This window comes from Ornithorhynchus anatinus, chromosome 14 (genome assembly GCF_004115215.2).
Source record: "Ornithorhynchus anatinus isolate Pmale09 chromosome 14, mOrnAna1.pri.v4, whole genome shotgun sequence".
NCBI lineage: Eukaryota > Metazoa > Chordata > Mammalia > Monotremata > Ornithorhynchidae > Ornithorhynchus > Ornithorhynchus anatinus.
Window position 1 is genome coordinate 40,385,431 of NC_041741.1, and position 22,365 is coordinate 40,407,795.

Below are 22,365 nucleotides of genomic sequence, written 5' to 3' on the forward strand. Positions count from 1 at the left end.
TGGAGGGGATGGAAGAAATGGAGGGGAGGATGGAAGGGATGGAGGGGATGGAGGGAATGGAGGTTGGAGGGGATGGAAGGAATGGAGGGGATGGGGGATGGAGGGGATGGAGGATTGAGGGGAGGATGGAGGGGATGGGGGATGGAGGGGAGGATGGAGGGGATGGAGGGGATGGAGAATGGAGGGAATAGGGGATGGAGGGGATGGGGGATGGAGGGGATGGAAGGAATGGAGGGGATGGAAGGAATGGAGGGGATGGAGGGGAGGATGGGGAGGATGGAGGGGATGGAGGGGATGGGGGGATGAAAGCGATGGAGGGGATGGAGGGGAGGAGCCCGGCCGGGGAGGGGGGGTACGCCCTCCCGCCGCCCGCCCCCGGCCCGGCTCAGCCCGCCCCCTGGCCGGCCCCTCCTCCCTCCCCCTCTCCCTCCCTCCCGGCCCCCGCCCCCGCCCCCGGCCCGGCCCGGCCCGGCCCCCGGGAGCTGCGGCGGGGAGCGTCCGGTCCCGCGCCTCGCCGCGCCTCGCAGGCGGCCAGACCGGAGACATGGGCTGCGGGAACTCCACCGCCACCGGAGCCGCCACCGCCAGGGGTGAGAGAGACCCCCACCGGGACCGGCCGGGGGGCTGCGGGAGGCTGCGGGGGGCTGCGGGGGGCCGGAGCGGGGCCGTGGGGGGAAGGAGAAACGGCAAAGCGCCTTCCCCCTGAGCCGGGGGCCGGCCGAGCCGACCGGCTCCAGCAGAAGAGCCTGGCCCAGAGCCCCCAGTGCCGCCCCGACCCGGGCCGGACCTCAGCATCCATCACCGTCATCGTCATTTGGGGATCCGGTCAGCCCTCCCTAGGTCCATTCGGTCGCATTTCTCCAGCCCCTACTGCGTGCAGAGCGCTGTGCTGAGCGCTTCTGCCCACCGCCGCCCCAGGCGCTGGGGTAGGCGCCAGGTCATGGGGTTGCCCCACGTGGGACTCCCAGTCTTCACCCCCATTTGACAGATGAGGGAACCGAGGCGCCGAGAATAGTCATTCTGGTGATGCTACTTGGTGAGCGCTTACTACGTGCCGAGCACGGTTCTAAGCGTACGAGGTGAGCGGGTCGTCCCACGTGAGGCTCAGAGTTTAATCCCCATTTTCCCCATGAGGGAACCGAGGCACAGAGAAGTGAAGCGGCTCGCCCAAGGTCACACAGCAGGCGAGGGGCGGGGCCGCGATTAGAACCCACGTCCTCCGACTCCCAAGCCCGGGCTCTTGCCACTAAAGCCACGCTGCTTTTCTGCATGGTATCGGGACCGAGGGGGGTGTGTGCGGGGGAACCACCCATTTCTAGCCCTGCCCGGGAAAGTGCATTTCGACCTGATAAATGGCCCGGTGGTTTCTCGTCGGACCTAAGGACTGGAAGACCGAAGTGCCATCGGGACGCTGAAAATGTTGAAATGGAAGGGAGACACAGCTTTCTCGTGGTTCGTGATGCTGTCGGTTTAAAATATGATTTTCTTTTGAAAGGGCCCTCCTCTTCAGCACTCGGGCACTGCCCCTTGCCCCGTCCATCCGGCTTCTCTGTCCAGTGATCTAAACCAAAGCCATCTCCCTAGCCCCCCGAACTCTGGGTGGGTGATGATCCTAGAGTGGTCCCGATCTTTTTTGAATGGCAGCTTTCCATCTTGCTCCTTCCAGTTTCTGTTTGAATAACCGCCTTTACCTCTGCCTTCAGCCAGATCTCTCGAACGTCTCATCGTACCCTCAGCGCAAGCAGGTCTGACACTGCGGTGTTTCTCAGCCAGCCGGTTGAGAGTTTTGTTCCGCGCTCTGCCAATGACTTCGTGACCTTGGGCGACACGCTCCTTTTAACTCGAACCAGGGTGGGATTGAATTCAAGGTTCTGATCCCTTTCTGAGGGCCTTAATGGGATAGGTCCAAGGCATCTAATACATCAAATAGGAAAGCAGACAGTTTTCTTGACTATTCCCGCTTAGAAATATCAATCGACGGTATCTATCGAGGGGTCCCTATGCTCAGACCACTGTACTAAGTGCTTGGGAGAGTAGGAGAGAGAGTTGGCAGACACATTTCTTGCCCACAGTGAGCTCTCAGGTACAAGAGAAAAGGGTTGAGCGGGAGGGGTTGGGCTTGTTTTTTTTTCGTGTGTGGGTGTGTGGTTCTGTGCCAGAGGTTGAGACATTAGAGATGAGAGTGAGCCCTGATATTAGCATATACATCTTGCTTTGCTGGTCTTTCATCTGTTCTGTGCCATCCATCTTGCTCTTTTCCTACCCATAAATTTACATTCATGCTCCTTGGAGAGAGCCACTGAAGTGTGGATCTCTTAATAACACATCCTTCTCTTTGTCTCACCATTTGCCCGTAATGGCCTTATACCCAGAGGAGAGAAATTCAGAGACTTTAGATCTTAAAAAAAAATAGGGTGGATAAAGTGTTCTTGCACCCCATTTTCGATGAATTTGCCCTTGGATCAGAAGAAGTCGTTCCCCAAACATTTCACTGCCTGTGAATCCAGCTGGCTGGACTCAGGGTTCGGTCATTGTTATTTTGATATTTGTCGTCAGCCGGTGGTAGGAAATTAGTTTCCAGAGAGGAAATATATCCGGATGAGAGAACTAGGCTTACGAAAAATGAACCGTGGTACAGAATGCTGACATCAAAAGGTATCTACTAACTGCCCACACAAACAGGGTGGTGGGTTGCGGTGATGTGGATGGAAAAATGGTTTGTGGTATGGAGGTCAATGCTCGGAGGCAACAATCGCTGACAGTCCACTTGGAATGGGGTGGGCTTCGATCAGACTGCACCTCAAGGGGGTCATGGTGAAGATATTGGCTGCAGCCCCAATCAGTGATCACTGTATAGGTGCCCTGGGTAGAAGAGACAGTTATATGTTACAAACTTCTTAAGGGCAGTGATCTTTTTTTGAAATGGGATTTGTTAAGCACTTACTAGCCCTGTACTAAGCTACATACAAGTTAATCAGGACACCGTTCATGTTCCACATGGGGATCTTGTCTTTTACCGCAGTGGTATTCTCCCGAATGATTAATACAGTACTCTGCGCACAGTCCAATAAATACTCTTGAGTCACAACCAGAGGCGTATTCTTTGAAGTCAAGAGAGAGAAGAGCTAACTTTCACAGGTGCTACTGACTGTCTTCTAGGAGCATGTGATCTAAATTTCCATAGACTTTCAGAAACCCTCAGAACCCAAATAGATTGGTATAGAGATATGATCCCCTATGATATGCGGTTTTCAAGTTCAAAACCTATAAATATAAATGGTAGAATTTTGGTGTTTTCCAGAAAATCCTGTGTCAAATGTCCATCTTCCATGCCTTTCATTTCCTATTAAATGAGTTATATCCAATTTTTTGAGGGTTTGGGGTCGTATATAAGTTCTTGAGGTATTTTTCTCCATGCAGTTCCCCAACGGATACTTCTTTTCAGCCAGGATTGAAAAAATAAAGTCTTTTCTCTAAAGAAAAGGACAAGTTTCAGATATCTCCACGATGTAGAGGGTGAAATGGGTTATTTTTAATGCTCTTTTAAGCACTTACTATACGTCAGGCATTGTTCTAGGTGCTGTAGTAGATACAAATTAATCAGGTCAGATACAGTCCCTGACCTACATGAGCCCCTAACCCTAACCCTGACCTACGTGGGGCTCACAGTCTAAGTAGGAGGGAGAACAGGTATTGCAGTTAAGGAAACCAAGGCACAGGGAAACTAAGTGACTTGCCCAAGGTCACACAGCAGACAAGTGGCGGAGCTGGGATTAGAATCAAGGTCCTCTGGTACCCTGGACCTGTGCTTTATCCAATAGGCCAAGCTGCTTCTCATAATGATTATTGAGTGCTTCCTCCCTGTTGAAGACAGGGTGTGTCTGAGCAAAACCTAGAGTCGAAAGGCATATATGGGAAACCAAGAAAGGGGCAAAAGATGATGATGGCAGTTTCCATTAAGTGGGTAAATGCAGCACAAAACAACAGTGCTTGAGGGCAGGCAAAGAGAGATAGGACATGAAATCAGAGCCATGCCTAGGCTCAGATTTGAACAAGTCAGGCAAAAGCAGTGTTTTTGTGTGTACTAATCCATTTCTCCCTTTGTTTCTCCAGTGATTTGGTTGCCCAAGGAATTATCTGTTCAGGATCACTCTACTTTAAGTTGAAGCACATAATATTTCCGATGTATTGGGCTGGCACAGTATACAATAACAAGGACGAGGGTGGTGGGAATGAAACGCTGAAAGGTAGCCCGCAAGAGGGAGGTAAAGGAGGAACACGAGCACTGACCTGACTGTACAGCTAACTACTGGAAAAAAACACTGTGGCATGTTCCTAAGAAAATTAATAGATTTTGGAAAAAAATTACAGTCAGACTGGATTGAAAGCAAGGATAAATATACTTTTAGTGGTTACCTCATTTCTCATGTTTTGGAGCGTTTTGATTTTAGATTTTACTCAGTCTAAAGATGCTATTCACGTTTTGCCTTTGTTGCCTGCTGAAGAGCCAATAAATTGATACCTCCTAATTCTTACAATGTCAAAAAAAGTCCAGATTAAGGAATCCATTTTAAAAGTTTGTCTTCCTGAAAGAATTACATTTACTCTCTTTTTTTCCCCTGGCAATCAGTTCCTTTATCTTTTTGTTCTCACCTTGGACACTTAAGTACTGGCTAGAAAGACTGCTGAGCAATCCTGCATTTTGAACTCATGATTTATATAGTAGGACAATCAGAGCTCTTCCATTAGGCCACATACATTCAGCCGGGATGTAGCTCAAGATCAGATAAACTTTGTGAGTTTTATGTTTTTGCTCATTGGTAGTAAGAGTTATCTTCATCTGTTTTTGTCTTTAATATTTACCTCAAACTTAGGCATCCAAGATTCAGCTACAATACAAAAGCATCCTGTAAGCAAAGATATTTTGTATAAGGGCTTTTGTATGTATTTATTAGAATCAGAGGAAACTTTGTTAGCCCAAAACTTGTTGACTGGAATTAATCATTGGCATTTTTTGAGTGCTTACTTATGGGCAGAACATTGTAGTAAGTGCTTGGGAGAGTGCAAAACAACAATTAGCAGACATGTTCCCTACGCATAAGGAGCTTACAATCCCTTCTCTACAATGTTTAGAGAAAACAAATGTGTGAACCCTTAAATCTTAGTGGCTTGTAGAAAAATAAACATTATTTTGAAAAGAGTAAAAAACGTTTGTTTCCCTTGTAGATGCCCGAGAATAAGAGTGCAGTTTTATTACTATTACAGGTCAGAGTAACAATATCAAGCTGTTAAAGAAAATTTTGTTTGCTTTCCCCCAGTTTTATTTATACAGATGTCAGAGGCATTTGATCTTCCCATTTAAGCGATGAATTATAAACCAGAAAATGTCATTCATTTTTATCATTCTCCACAAAGAAACTCTTTTATTTGTAATAAGTCATTCTTTAGGATGAGTGCATAGATGAGTCTTAAAATATTTTTTTCAGAAATTTACCAACAAAGAATTTCACCTCTAGTGTATGGAGGTGTTGATTATTTTTGAATGGTAATTTCTAAACACTTATTATGTGTCATTCATCCATTCAATCGTATTTATTGAGCCCTTACTATGTGCAGAGCACTGTACTAAGTGCTTGGAATGGACAATTCGGCAACAGATAGAGACAATCCCTGCCCAATAATGGGTTCACATGCTAAGCACTAGGGTAAATACAAACTAATCAGGTTGGACACAGTCCATGTTATAAATGAGGTTTGCGTTTCACAGTCGTAATCCTCATTTTATATGTTCCCTGCCCACAACAAACTTACAGTCACATGGCAGATAATTGGTGAAGCTGGGATTAGAACCCCGGTCCTTCTGGCTCTCTATCCTTGCTGCTTCTGCTATTACATATTCCTGTTGTTTTTTAACATGTTGATGAATGAACTATGCCTTAAAGGCTTTTGTAGCTCTTAATTTCCTTGGGAGGATTTTTGTTGTACTGCATTACTCTTTGAACTATGTATACATATTCATTCATTCATTCAATAGTATTTATTGAGCGCTTACTATGTGCAGAGCACTGTACTAAGTGCTTGGAATGTACAATTTGGCAACAGATAGAGACAATCCCTGCCCAATGACGAGCTCACAGTATATATATGTATATGTATACATAGTTCAAAGAGTAATGTGATACAATTAACATATAATATAATTATATAATGTAAACATATGTAGATTAAAACCAGTATATACAGTATTCAGGTAAGGAGTTTTGGGTGATTTTATTTCAATATACATGCCTCACTGTTTAAATAAATAGTAAATATTAATTTAAAAAGTAGTCATCTTTAATCATTGATATTTTTGTAATACCTAAAAATGTTGAAGGAAAATGATCTAGAATGATTCACTTCCTGTTGAAAAATCTATAAAACAGTCTGATTAAATCCCAAAGGAGCAGTGTGGCTTAGTAGATAGAGCACAGGCCTTTGGAGTTCAAAGGTCATGGATTCTAATCCCAGGTCGGCCACTTGTCTGCTGGGTGACCTTGGACAAGTCACTCCACTTCTCTGGGCCTCAGTTACCTCATCTGTAAAAAGAGGATTGAGACTGAGAGCCCCATGTGGGACAGGCACTGTATCCAACCCAGTATGCTTGTATCCACCCCAGCACTTAGTACAGTGCTTGACACACAGTAAGCACTGAACAAATACCATTATTATTACTATTATTACAAAGAAACATCTGCCTACAAGAAGTAAAATAGAGCACAAATCTACTATAATGTTAAAAACACTTACCCAACTGATTAAGTGACTATCAGCTGGCAAGTCTGGAGGCTTCCCAGGAAGAAAATTATGCCTAAATTCCTGAAATGCATGTTGTTCGAAGTCGTTGGTGCATTTTTTCTGATACTCATTACATCATCCATTCCCTTTTAGAAGAGAACTTTTTAGGGGTTGGGGGGTGTATCCTTTTCAAGATTCTGAACAGGCTTAGTACACATGGACGAAACAGTCAAACCTGTGAGAATATAGTCATTAAAAGATACATTCTTGGTCCAGTGTAAAGTGGAACTATAAACAGCAGCAAAGTCATGTGTAAAAAATTGTCACATTCAGCTGAAAATACATCTACAGTCACAGAGGCCAAGTTTTCATTTCGAGTGCCGGGATGAAAAAAGGAATGGGGACTGGGAGAAGACAGGCTTTTAAGCTTGAATTATATTGTTTTTGGTCATCACGGGATCACCATTCAATTACCGTATTTTATGAGCTAATTAAAACTGCTTTCAATTAAAATTATTTATTCAGACTCTATTATATTCTAAACAGGACCAGTATGGTTTTTCCCCTTTGATTTCCTCCCCCCACCCCCATAGAAAATATCCATTTTGGCCCTATAAATCTCCATGAGCCAAAACAAGTCTCTTGATGACTAAGAAAGGCAAACTGCTTCACAGAAGAGGAAATTGTGAGGATTAGGCCCACACACAGAGCTGACCACAAGCTTCCCAAACAGGATATTGATTACAGATTGCTTGATTGATTGACGGATTCTCCTACAGGATGGTTTGGTCTCCGCCTCAGATGGCAGGAATTTGTCCCCTTTCCTAATCAGAAAGGAACTCCTTCCTGTCAAACCTGTTAGAGATTTTTGCCAGTCTTCCGACAACTGGCCCCCACTGGGAGCTGACTACAGTCAGAGTCTGTCTAGAGTTGGAGACATTTTCCTACCAGTTGAGACTACAACCTCAGTTTCCTCATCTATAAAATGGGGATGGAATGCCTGTTCTCCCTCCCGCTTAGAGTGTGAATCCCCTGTGGGACAGGGACTATGTCCAATCTGATTATTTTGTATCTACCTTAGGTCTAAGTACACTGCCTGGCACATAGTAAGTGCTTAAAAAATACTATTATTATTCTTATTGATATTAATGAGGTATTTCATTTCTATTTCAAAGATGAGGCAAAGGAGGCACAGAGAAGTGACTTACTCAAAGTCACACAGCAGTCTAGTGGCAGAACCAGGATTAGAACCCAGGGCTCCCGACTCCCAGCCCTCGGCTCTTTCCATTAGGCCATAGTGCTTCCCCACTAGAAAAGGCACAGACCTTGTCCTTGAGGAGTAGAAAAACTAATGGATGGAGAAGCAGCATGGGGTAGTGGAAAGAGCACGGGCCTGGGAGTCAGGAGGTCATGGATTCTAATCCTGACGCCACCACTTGTCTGCTGTGAGACCTTGGGCAAGTCACTTAACTTCTCTGTGCCTCCATTACCTCATCTGTAAAATGGGGATTGAGACTGTGAGCCCAGGTGGGACGGGGAGTATGTCCAACCCGATTTGCTTGTTTCCACCCCAGTGCTTAGTATGGTGCTGGCAACATAGTAAGTGCTTAACAAATACCACAATAATTATAATTATTAATTACTACTAATAATAATCACAGGCTTGTGTTCCTACAAGTCAGTGGAAACAAGTAGTAAAGCAACAAACATAAAAGAAACATGAAATTTAACAACCTAAAGAGTAACACATCTTGCTTATTAAACAAGTCCTTGTGGGTGACTGGAATCAGGTGGAGTTACTCTGGAAAAGCTTCAAAGAGGAGGAAAAGATGTGGCAAAGAGGAGTGACGTGGTTTGGGGGGGGAAAAATAGTAAGGAGAACATTTCAGGTAGAGGAAATCAGTCAATCAATCACTGGTATTTGTGGAGTGCTGTCTGACTGCAGAGCACTGTGCCAAGTGCTTGGGAGATGGAAAGTAGATTCCTGCCCTCTAGTCGCGTATAATGGTGTGTTTACATGCAGTGGCTCAGAGAAAGGAGCATTGTGTTTCACTGGAGTTTTGTGCATTCCATTCAGGCAGAGATATTGGGGGTGAGGACGTTGGGGGGAGATAGGCAGCTGGAAGCTCTAAGTCAGAACTTCCATTTTAACTGAGTGTTTCTTGAAGCTTCTGAGAAAGGACAGTTTGAACAGAAGGTGGGAAAATGTACTTGAGATTTAGACTGTGACTTCTGTTCTACTAGTCAGAAAGTCCTAGCTGATCAATTAAGGTGTTCACATAGCCTGAAATGGAAATTGTTTGTCTCTTGGTGAGGCTGTATTCTCGTCTCACCCCAAATATAGTAGAGGAGGGTAGAGTTTTTCGTTTAGCCATTTTTCCAGACTGATATATCTCTTTTTCCCATTTTAGGTCCTTCTGGGGCAGCAAAAAATGTGTAAGTACTTAAATTAGAATATTAAACCACAAAAAGTTCAGTTGTAATTATTTGATTTGCCAGCACTTTAAACGGTGCCTCTGATTTGCAGAATATAGGGCATTACCAATTACTTGTAACAAACACCCCTGGGATGTCAGACATGGAGGAAGGTTTAAGTGAACTGCCCCTCTCTGCTGCTCAGCTTCTTTTTTAAGGGGGTTCAGAGGTCAAGTTTGTGAATATTTTTTTTCCTTCATATATTTCCCTTGCCATGTATTGTTGCTTGACTACTGTAGACCCTTCATTCAAGTTGTATCTCTAAAATTAATCATGCAGAGATCTGAGTGGAAAAGCTGGAAAATGGATACTTTTTTGCTTGAAATTTGTTAAGCACTTACTATGTGCCAGGGACTGTACTAAGCACTGGAGTAAATACAAGCTGATCAGGTAGGACCACACTTCAACCATTGCAGAAACATTCTACGAGGACACTGGCAGTGGAGGTATTTTTTATGGTACTTGTTAAGTGCTTACTATGTGTCGGACACTGTTCTAAGCCCTGGGATAGGTTAATTTGGTCAGATATAGTCCCTGTCCCTCATGGAGCTCACACTCCAAGTAGGATCTCTCCTCTATGTGCCCAGCAAGGAGAGGGAATTTTTATATCGTGCTTTCTCAAGTGTTTAGTACAGTGCTCTGCACAGAGTAAGGGCTCAATAAATGTGATTGATTGAAATAATAATGGTGTTATTTGTTAAGCACTTGCGATATGCCAAGCACTGTCCTACTAAGTATTGGGTCAGATATAAGATAATCAGTTACCATATGGTGCTCAAAGTCGAAGTGGGAGGGAGAATAGGTACTGAATCCCCATTTTGCAGATGAGGGAACTGAGGCACAGAGAAGTTATGACTTGCCCAAGGTCACAGAGCGAGTAAGTAAATGGTGGAGCTAGGATTAGAACCCAGGTTCTCTGACTCCCAGGCCTGGGCGCTTTCCATTAGGCCATGATGTTTCTTAAGAAATAGGTGCCTAGTTAGAGTGATTTTGGAGTTGAGCTCTTGATCTGCTGTTTCTAGAGGTACCCGCAGGTGAGAGCCTCTTTCTCTAGCAGCCACTGAAGAGGTTCATCTTAGTCTGAAAGACAGTCACAGTGAAGGGTGTGAGGACCAGTAAGGAAAGTTTTGTAATTATGAAGGAGTAAGAGTGGGAATATTTCCCAAACCCCAAATAAACTAACTAAATTTGAGAGAACTGTGGAAAATAATATCCAGAAACCACAAACCATATACTATTGTCAGTGAATATTGCTTTGAGAAGAAAAGCAACTTCTTTTTCTACTTAGATTTCAAAGGACTGTGTTGCAAAATGAAGAAACTTACAATATATAAATGGATTGCAAAAAGTCTGTGACTTCCACATTCGATCTATTCTGTGTAAAACTCCAAATGAGGTTCTATTTGGCATTACTACAAACATGGGAATAACAACAGAGTCACACTGCATTTTCTCATTCTTGCATCATCACTGGTGATAATGGCTCTGCAGTTAACACATAGCTGGCAATCATCTTGATGCAGGAGATAGAAAAGAATCAGTATCTGCCATAGTTTTTCAAGGTCCGGAAGGCAAAAAATAGTCAATGCCTTTTTGTTAGAACAGACACAATTTAAAGATTAGTTCGGAGTAAAGAGTTGCCAATATCAAGGTTGTTAATCGAAGAGAATACTCTCTGTCCTTTAAGATTAGAGGTTCTAAGGTATCATTCTGAATTCACTCTCTTTTCCCATTTATTTGCCTGTTGTTATACGACAGGTTTGCCTTCTTTGAAAATCCAAGCACGCAGAGGTCGTTTTCAGTGTCATTGTGTCAATCCCCAGGTCCCCAGGGTTAGAGTTAGGGTTAAAACAGGACTACATTTCCCATAGGAAAATATTAATTTGTTCCATCTAAAGTGAATGAATAACTACACATTGACCTCGTGCTACTTGATATCCCAAGTGTAGGGAAGGGATAATTTCCATTTATCAATAAAACGGGTAGTGTTCCTGCCTTAGAATCCAATAAATTGATGGTGTTTATTGAGTGCTTACTGTGTGCACAGCACTGTACTAAAAGAGGACAATAAAATGGAGTTGGTAGACATGTTCCCTGCCCACAGTGAGTCAGAAACACATTTAAAGTTGGATCCACCTGTGGCTTGAGTTTCTGTTATGAGATGAGACCCATGCTAGAGAAGCAGTGTGGCTCAGGGGAAATAGCCTGGGTTTGGGAGTCAGAGGTCGTGGGTTCTAATCCCGGCTCCGCCACTTGTCAGCTGTATGACTTTGGGCAAGGCACTTCACTTCTCGGTGCCTCAGTTACCTCATCTGTAAAATGGGGATGAAGACTGTCAGCCCCATATGGGACAACCTGATTACTTTGTGTCTACCCCAGCGCTTAGAACAGTGCTTGGCACATAGTAAGCGCTTAACAAATACCATCATTATTATTATTATTAAAGTCCTGCATCTGCATAATTTATCTCTAAGGCAAGGCTGGCCCCCGACTTTGACTCATCCTATCTAGACCCCCACCTAGTCTTCCAGCTTTCAGTTCATTCAAAATCAATCAATCAATGGTATTTATTGAGTGCTTACTGTGTGCAGAAAACTGCACAAAGTGCTTGGGAGAGTACAGCACAATAGAGTTGATAGATCCCTGCTCTCAAGGAGTTTAGTCTTCTCCCCTTCATCTGAATTTCTGAAATTGGATAACTCCAAGCTCTGACCAAATTTTTGGATTTGACTTGAACGTTTGAGTGAAGTGGGAAGTCAGCAGGGGTGCAGAGCATTGGGGAAGATGACTTTCCCGCAGTGTTACCCTGACACGGCTTCGGGTGGAGAAGCGATCCTCACAGTCCTGGCCTCTTGCCACCAGCCTTCTGAGTTGTAAAAACTCTGGAGCCTGCCAGCACAGTGACACTCACGAGGAGACTTGGATTTGAAACTGCAGCCTGCATTCGCCCCCACGCTCAGCCCTACAGCACTTATGTATGTATCTGTAATTTATTTATATTAATGTCTTTTTATGATATTTAAGCATTTACTGTGTGCCAGGCACTGTACTAAGCACTGGGGTGGATACAAGCTAATCAGGTCAGAATGTCCACGTCCTACATGGGGCTCACAGTCTTAATCCCCATTTTACAGATGGAACCGAGACACAGAGAAGTTAAGTAACTTGCCCTAGGTCACAGAGCAGACAAGTGGCAGAACTGAGATTAGTACCCAGGTCCTTCTGATTCTCAGGCCTGGGCTCTATCCACTAAGACATGCTGCTTACAGTCTGTTTCCCTCTCTACACTGTAAATTTCTTGTGGGCATGGAGTGCTTCTGTTAACTCTGTTACATTGTATTCTCCCAAGTCCTCTGCACAAAGTAAATAGTAAATATGACTGACTGATTGAGACTATTACATTCTAACTCTGTGAGCAAAATTTTTGTCATCATTTACAATCTGAATGAATCTTCAGAGGTACGGGCTATCCGGGCAAATATGTTTGTCCGGCTGACTTGGGAAAATGCTTTAAGAAGCTGGAATGTGCTTCTGTTGCTTATTGTCCTGTCCAGGGACGCGTTGCCTCAAAACCCTTTGTGACATTCATTCAACAAAGGCTTGTTTCAAATTGTTTGTTCCACTGTGAAACGCCCAAAGGCTTCCCTGTGAGGTAAGTTCACAACTGGAAGGCCAGATATGGACTCCAAATCTTGTAGGCAGAAAGTGTCATGACATTTTAAAGCAGTGAAGAATGCCTCAAACCACTGTGGAAAGCTGGTTTTAATATTTTGTTTCACAATAGGCCACAAATAAAATAATCTGGTGGAGTAAAAAAGGCAAGCATTTACTACATCTCTTTTTGCTTCCAGGAAATGAAGAAAACCCTTCTTATTATCAGAAGCACTTGCTTCTGAACTAGGATGAAAGACAAAAATCAGCTCACTACTCTATCCCTGTGGATATTTTTCATTTTTTGTTTGACTTGTATATGACTTACATACTGGTAAGAGGAAAATGACAGGTTTAGTTTTGAATGAATGATTGGGGTGGAGACCAAATGTTATTCTGCAAAGTAACACTGGATATATAAAGGGAGCAAAATAGAATTTAACTCTCTGATCTCTTCCTTATAGCTAAATCTCTGCAGTAAGTTAATTCAATTGACAACTCACTGCTAATGTTTTTGGCCTTTCAGAACAGAAGAATCAATAACAGAAGATGACAAGAGGAGGTATGTTTGATATCAAAACTGGTTTTAATTTGACTATTATACTTTACATTCAGGCAGTAGAGGGTTATGGGCGACAGGAATAACATGAGGGAATGATTTCTGTGAAAGGGATTAGATTGCATTAATGTCCAGAAATTCAGAATTTAGTCAGTCAGTACTTAGGGTATGTGTCTGTCTGCGAGCAGTTAGATTATAAGAGGAAGTGAGGGTTGGGAAAATAATAATAATAATAATGATGGTATTTGTTAAGCCTTACTATGTGCCAGGCACTGTACTAATCTTTGGGGTAGATAGAAGATAATCAGGACCCACATGGAGCTCACAGTCTAAGTAGGAGGGAGAACAGGTATTGAATCCCCATTTTGCAGTTGAGGGAACTGAGGCATGGAGAAGTGAAGTGACTTGCCCAGGTCACACAGCAGACAGGTGGTGGAGCCAGTATCAGAACCCAGGTCTTCTGGCTCCCAGGACCATACTCATTCCACTGGGCCACGTTCCTTCTCTGAAATCTGAATAAAGTCAGCTTCCAGAAAAGCTAAAGCATTGCTGAGAATATCGATTCCCTGACTAGCATTTTGTTTTTGTCACCCCTATTTGCCCTATCTCTTGCATCGCCTCCACCCTTGGGCCTGTACCCTTTAAATTCTTTGATACTAACCCCATCCCACCTCCACAGCACTTAGAGAAGCACTTAGAGAAGCAGCGTGGCTCAGTGGAAAGAGCCCGGGCTTGGGAGTCAGAGTTCATGGGTTCGAATCCCGGCTCTGCCACTTGTCAGCTGTGTGACTGTGGGCAAGTCACTTAGCTTCTCTGTGCCTCAGTTGTCTCATCTGTAAAATGGGGATTAACTGTGAGCTTCACGTGGGACAACCTGATGACCCTGTATCTACCCCAGCGCTTAGAACAGTGCTTTGCACATAGTAAGCGCTTAACAAATACCAACATTATAATTATTATATGCATATTAATAATAATAATAATAATAATGGTATTTGTTAAGTGCTTAGTATGTGCCAGGCACTGTACTAAGAGCTGGAGTGGATACAAGTAAATTTGGTTGGACACAGTCCCTGTCCCTCGTGGGGCTCACGGTCGTTACCCTATTTATTTTGTTAATGAATTGTACATCGCCTTGATTCTATTTAGTTGCCATTGTTTTTACGAGATGTTCTTCCCCTTGACTCTATTTATTGACATTGTTCTTGTCTGTCCGTCTCCCCCGATTAGACTGTAAGCCCGTCAAACGGCAGAGACTGTCTCTGTCTGTTGCCGACTTGTTCATCCCAAGCGCTTAGTACAGTGCTCTGCACATAGTAAGCACTCAATAAATACTATTGAATGAATGAATGAACCCCCATTTTAAAGACGAGGTAACTGAGGCCCAGAGAAGTGAAGTGACTTGCTTAAGGTCACACAGCAGGCAAGTGGCAGAGTGAGGATTAGAACCCATGACCTTCTGACTCACTGACCTGGGATCTATCCACTTTGCCATGCAGCTTCTCTTATTCTCATATTCTTATACTCTGCCATATCCCCTAACTGAAATTCATTGTAATGTTATCATTATCATTAGCTCCACACGTGTTAATACTATTGGCATTGTTTTTGTCCGTCTGTCTCCCCCTATTAGACTGTAAGCCCGTCAATGGGCAGGGACTGTCTCTATCTGTTGCCAATTTGTACATTCCAAGCACTTAGTACAGTGCTCTGCACATAGTAAGCGCTCAATAAATACTATTGAATGAATGAATGAATAATGTCTGTCTCCCTCATTAGTCTGGAAGCTCCTGGAGGCAGGGAGTGTGGCTACAAACTCTATTGTATTTCTTTTTTTAAATGGTATTTGTTAAGCACTGAGAAAGATACAAGCTAATCAGGTTGGACAAAGTCCATGTCCCACACGGGGCTCACAGTCAATCCCCATCTTACAGTTGAGGTAACTGAAGCACAGAGAAGTTCATGCCTTGTCCGAGGTCCCACAGCGGACAAGTTGCAGAACTGGGATTAGATCCCAGGTCCTTCTGACTCCCAGGCCCGTGTTTTATCTACTAGGTGATGTTGCTTTGCTCTCCCAAGCTCTTAAAACAGTGCCGTGCACACTAGTGCTCAAGAAATACCATTGATTTATTGATTCACAGTATCCCAAGTATCCCTTCCTTCCTTCATTCCAAGTGGAATGCTGACAAAACTATCCAAGTGAGTTCATCTATAATTTATTTTAAAAAAGGATTCCAGTTACCAAACTCAATCCCAAAATATTCCTTGGCCTTAAAAGAAAAAGATAATTTTTTCAGTCTTAAAATGGCATCCAAAGCTCCCCATGACACTGTTGTTCTTCCCTTATGGAGGGACATAAAAACCCTTACATGAGTCTAATTTCTCTGACCTGTTTCTTTTAAGGAACTATGGAGGTGTATATGTTGGTCTGCCATCTGATGCTGTCACTATGGTTTCCAGTCAAACAAAGGCTGCACAGAAAGGTATATAAAGTTGGGCAGTGTTTACTTCATTTCCCCCATTCATTTTTATCTTTTAAAATAAATATTTCATTGTGACGATCAATCGAGAGACATTTAATTGCAAGAAGCCATTTATAACTACTAAGTGTATTCACCGCATCCATTTGTGGAAATTGTTACCCACCTAGTAGAATAATTCTGAAGCAAATTCACCTTTTATCTGTGGCTTTATCTTTTTTCACAAGCAATTTGTATTTCTTGGTGCTTTCAGTGGGAGCTCCGAGATAGGGGGAAAATCAAGTATGATCAAATTATGTAAGCTTCTGGCATTCTAGCGAGATTTAAAAGGGTATGTTTTGCTACTATAATAGAAATAAAAAAAACTATCTTGCAGTGATCAAATTGATTCTCTCTCCACATTACTATAAAATAGTATATTTGTACACTGTGTATACCTATTTCATTTTTTTCACATGTCCCCTGTTCTCAGAGCGAGTGACAGGTTTTTTTACCACAACATAATGCTCTTTGATAAATATGTAGTATTAGACTCAATGAAAATATTGATGATTCTGACCCCACTTGTAAACAATGTGAATTTTATCCATTTGAATCAATCACTCAATGAATGGTATTGATTAATTCCATTGATTAAATTTTCACCTTCCCTGGACTATTAGTGTAATGAAATATTTCTGTGGCTGGAAAAAATATTTTGTATTCATCTGCTGAACAACATGGTAATTATTAATGTTGGGTCTTGATATGCAGTGCTCTACAAAGTAAGCACTCAATAAACTGATTTAATGGTGTAGACAACAGAACAAGTCACTCTAATAATCATTCTGGTAATCCTGGTATTTGTTAAGCGCTTACCATGTGCCAGGAACTGTTATTAAGCGCTGGGTAGATACAAGCAAATCGGGTTGGACAGAATCCCCGTCTCACATGAGGCTCACAGTCTTGTGACTGTGACTCTAAGTGCCTGCTTGTTTTAGTCTAAGCCAGTGAACAAGATATGAATATGTGCCTACCTTAATATATGTTTTATAGTGAGACTTTCATTTCAAAGATGCGGTACGTAATGATTGTAAGTTCGTAGAGGGCAGGAATCTTGTCTACCAACTCTTATACTTTCTCAAGTGCTTTATACAGTGCTCTGCAAACAGTAAGCACTCAATAAATACCTTTGAATGACTGGTTAACGGCCATGTTTGCCAAATGTAATTGTCTTTAATTTTCTTTTTCAAGATTAGAAAGTAGCATCATTTTTCAATGACAGGTATAGTATTATTTTTTTCATTTGCATTTCCAGCATTAACAAACTAACAAATGCTTTGATATTAATTTTCGGCTTTTGAGAATTGAGAGCACCACGCTATGCACCTTTCAAACGGCCACCAAGTGTACTCATTTTGTAGGAAATTGGCCTTCCTAATTTCACTTTGAGTGTTTCTACCCAAAAATAGGGTGGGACAGGGTGTCACACCCCAGAAGTAGACTGCTGATTTGGACTTTCTCACTGCCAAGCATTTTCTGGGGCAGCCACTTCCTCCGCAGCCTAACCCTTCTATGCCTCAGTTTCGCTTTGCTGTGAAAACTAAGGGTTGGTCAGGAAATCTCTCTGGAGGAGGTGAGGGAACAAATTAGAGCTGGTGAAAAGGTCTTCATTACCCACTAGAGTGGTGGTGGTGGTGATAGTGGGCTGGTGGTAGTGACAGCAACAGTTGTAGACTCTAAACTCATCCTCATCCTCTAGACTGTAAGCTCATGGTAGACAGGAAATATGTCTGTCAACTCTGTTGTCTTCTACCACTCTGCAGACAGTGGAGAAGCAGTGTGGCTTAGTGGGTAGAGCACGGGCCTGGGAGTCAGAAGCCCCTGGGTTCTAATCCTCGGCTCCGCCTCATGTTTGCTGTGTAACCTTGGGCCAGTCACTTCTCTGTGCCTCAGTTACCTCATCCGAAAATGGGGATTAATAATAGTAATAATAATAATGATGGTATTTGTTAAGTACTTACTATGTGCCAAGCACTGTTCGAAGCACTGGGGGAAATACAAGGTAATCAGGTTGTCCCCCGTGGGATTTACAGTCTTAATCCCCATTTTACAGATGAGGCAACTGAGGCACAGAGAAGTTAAGTGACTTGCCCAAAGTCACATAGCTGACAAGTGGCAGAGTTGGGATTAGAACCCATGACCTCTGACTCCCAAGCCCGTGCTCTTTCCCTTGAGCCATGCTGCTTCTAAGACTGTGAGCCCCACATGAGACAACCTGATCATGTTGTATCTACCTCAGTGCTTAGTACAGTGCTTGGCACATAATAAGTGCTTAACAAATGCCATTATTATTATTAAGCACTCAATAAATACCAATTGATTAATTAGTAGAAGTAGCAGCAGCATTTATTTGTATCCTCTAGGCTTGGGAGTGTGGACTAAAGACATAACATGTTCCTTGCCCACAGGGAGCCTACATTCTAACAGGGGAGAAAAGTATAAAAATAAAATTGATGGGTTGGTAGGAGACCCTCCTGAGACCAAAACTATTACTAATTCTTCTTGGGACACATGTCAGGGAGGTACAGTTTGCTGACTGAACTGATAAGACCCCCAAAGTCACCCTAGATTCTTGAACATGTTATCTGCTTCTCCAGTGAAGAAATGCTCTTTGAGTAAAATGTGTATCTGTATCTTGTCAGCCCAGTCCTTATCGCTTGCTGTCACGATATGGACAATTTTTGGACCCAACTCATGGTTCTTCCTCAAATTGACCTCTCTTTGTGACTTCTGACTTCCCTCCTTCTCTCCCACCTCACTTTTCCAACTGCCTCCAGAACACCTCTACATGGATGTTCCGTCAGCCCCTCTAGCTCAATATATTCAAAACTAAAGTCCTTATCTTCCTTCCCCAAGCCCTTCTCCTCCTACCTTTCTCTTCCAACACCACCATCCTCCCTGACTCTCCAGCCCACAACCTTGGCATTTTCCTAGAGGCCTCCCTCACTTTCAATGCCCATATTCAATCTGTGGCAAAATCACGTCAATTCTTCCTGCACGATATTTCCAAGATCCACCCCTTTACCTCTCCATCCACTACCACCATGCTGGATCAGGTACTTGTCATATCCCAACGTGACCCCTAAATCAGCCTCCTTGCTGATCTTATAGCCTCCAACTTATGATCTCTCCAGTTCAGACTTCATTCTGCAACCTGGATCATTTCTCTAAAATGCCATTTTGCATCAGACTACCCATTCCTCAAACAATAATAATAATAATGGAATTTGTTAAGCGCTTACTATGTGCCAGGGACTGTTCTAAGCGCTGGGGTAGATACCAGCAAATCATATTGGACACAGTCCCTGTTCCACGTGGAGCTCACAGTCTCAATCCCCATTTTACAGATGAGGAAACAGAGGCACAAAGAAGTGATGTGACTTGCCCACTGTCACACAGCAGACAAGTGGTGGAGCCGGGATTAGAACCCATGACCTTCTGACTCTCAGGCCCGTGCTCTACCCACTCCACCTTGCTCCTTCTCCAAACATTCAAGTGGTTGCCGATTCTTCTCCACTTCAAGCAGAAACTCCTTACCTTGGGCTTTAAAACACTCATTGAGCTCTCTTCCTCCTACTTACCCTCTCTTTTCCTACCACACCTCAGCTAATGCTCTTTATTCCTCTCAGAAAAACCTACTCATTGCATCTTGTTCTCATCTGTCCAGTCACTGACTTCTTGCTCACATACTCCCCTCTGCCATAAAGCAGCATGGCCTAGTGGAAAGAGTATGGATCTGGGAGACAGAAGACCTGGATTCTAATCCCAGTTGCAGAAAGTGTTTGCTGTGTGGTTCTGGACGAGTCACTTAATTTATCTGCACTCCAGTTCCCTCACTGACAAAGTGGGGATTCAATACCTGTTCTCTCTCCTATGCAGACTGTTAAGTCACCAAGGGCAGGGAACATGTCTGCTATACTGTACTCTCCCAAGTACTTAGAACAGTGCTCTGCACATAGTAAATACTCAATAAATACATTAATTGATTAATGTGGGACCACTAGACTGTAAGCTAGTTATGGGCAGGGAATGTGTCCACTAATTCTGTTGTATTGACTCTCCCAAGCAGTCAGTACAGTACTCTGCACATAATAAGCACTCAATAAAATACCATTAATTGATGGATCTTGTATCTACCCAGTGCTTAGAGAGCTTGGCATATAGTAAGAACTTAAAAAAATTATCTTCCATCTCCTTCATATCCCACTGAACTACCTCTTCTTTCATATCCTACAGACCACAGCTAATCCATCTTCAAAGTCCTTCTGAAATCCCATCTCCTTCAGGAGGCCATCTCCTTCAAGTAATCTCGTGTCCCCACTTTATAATCTTCTAATCTCCTCTCTTTATATCCTTCAAACACCAATCAAGCTCCGGTTGCCCCCTAAGATGCTCACAACTCCCCATTGCACTTCTGTGTATATATACATATATATGTATATATATATATATATATATATATATTTACATACTCATTTATTTTCTCCTATATGGTGCTGATTTCAATGGCTGTGTCTTACACTAGACTGTAAACTCTTTAAGGTCAGAGATGTGTCTATTATATTCTCCCCAGCACTTAGTGTAGTAAGATAGGCTCTCTAAAAATCTATGCTATTGACTGATTGATTGGCATATCCAAAGAGAGTCCAAGTGTGGAAGTAAAACTCTCTAATCCAAATGGCTTTACCCAAATGGTTGATTTATCAAAGGGATTGAAGTAAATGTTATTTATGAGTGGGTGAGGGGAGCAGGGGAAGGAAGACTATCACTAATGAATGGGTTTTAGGAAATTAATTTACTTAAGGAAACAGATCTTGTATTGTCAGATAGGGATTACTTATTTTATATTGAATGCAGAACTGTATATTCAAAATTAGGGCTGTTTTCTTCCTTTGTAATTGAACTTTTCCCATAAAATAAAATGGGTTAGCTTTACATATAAAGCTCCTTATTTATTAGGTGATAAGCATTTGAATGCAATTAGTTAAAAATGAGATTTCAGGATGGCACACCACCATCATCAAACTAACCATTTTCCCCTTCTGATTGGTCTTCATAGCTTGCTCATCGAAATTGGGGGATCGCTGAGCCCTACCTGAGATTTTAAAGGAAACAGACATTTCCAGGGAAGTTCTGATGACCCAAAACCATAAATGTTGTCAGTTACAATTACGGGTAAACGTTTAGTGTTGCAGTTGTAGAAAGAATCAGTTGGACAGTGATATTCACACAATGGAGCCTCTTGGGTTTGTCCCAGGCAAGGCAAGCTAATAAACGGACAGTAACTGTGGTCCCTGCTGCACAAGAAGATCTGCCATGCTTTTCTGCCACATCCTCACCTCGGCCATACGATGGATTTCATGAATTACAGTGCAAATATTTTCACCAACAACACTTTTTGATAGTTTTATATAATAAACTCTGAATTGTTTTATTTACAAATTCCAGTGACAAGACACTGTAAGCAAATTATTTAAGGGAAAATTATATATTTAATGTGTGTAATCTTTTTAGTACTCTTACTGCAAATTGAACTTGTTTTTTTTTTGCTGTGGAAACTTTAAATATGATCAGATAAGCATAAAAGTATTACAGACCTGCAGCCATTGCCTTCATTTTTTAAAGTCAATTGTATCTGGTTTTCATCTTTGTTAAAATATGTGATTGCTCCAGGAAATTCCCTTATTAGGAAGAGTGTTTCATTGCAGTATTTCTCAGTAAAGTCCTTTTTCTTTGCATGGTATTTCAACAGTTCTTTTTAACATTCTACTTTCTTTTTACAATGGTTTTTGTCACCATGCCTACTTCATAACTAATCGTATTGGGGCTTGCATCCCATCTCACATATAGAATAGCGATCTTAGAAAAGAAAAGCAGTCACATTTCAATTTATGAAGTAGGTGGTGGTGAATAGTCTACTACTCTGAAGAACCGATGTTAAGGAAAAGAGATCAGCTTAGTGTAGTGCTCTGCACAAAGTAAGCACTCAGATACCTTTGATTACCTGACTGTGATCAGGGGACAGTTCTTTGTTGGATGCCGACTGTGAGTTTCCCTTCTAAATACCACAATGTATGTTAGTACACTATTTGCAAATGTATTTAGATGAATAAAACATTTTTATTCCTCTTTAGTGGTGGGCTTCATTATTGAAAAAGAACATTAAAAAAAATCCTAAGAAGAAAACAACATGCTTCCCTGGAGTAAATGTTGTATTTCCTTGTAAAAGAATAGATTGCCAATTGAAGGGCTCCCTTATTTTACCCAGGTTGTTTCTGCCCAGGTTTGGACTTTAGCTTTTTAAAAATTCCAATACCATAGGGGTGGTTTAGAGACACAAACATTTTGGCATCGGTTCAGAGAGATTAGGATGGATCTCTG

General features: G+C 42.5%; 1 protein-coding gene across 1 annotated transcript; it reads left to right on the top strand.

The window, feature by feature from the left end:
• The first annotated feature begins 466 nt into the window (after positions 1-466).
• Positions 467-22,117, top strand: C14H12orf75 (chromosome 14 C12orf75 homolog). The gene is made up of 6 exons (XM_007670034.4): positions 467-590; positions 9,189-9,213; positions 13,430-13,465; positions 15,866-15,945; positions 17,176-17,206; positions 21,044-22,117. The coding sequence occupies exons 1-5, from the start codon at positions 545-547 to the stop codon at positions 17,178-17,180; spliced, it is 192 nt and encodes a 63-aa protein (XP_007668224.1). The 5' UTR covers positions 467-544; the 3' UTR covers positions 17,181-17,206; positions 21,044-22,117.
• Positions 22,118-22,365: the final 248 nt, after the last annotated feature.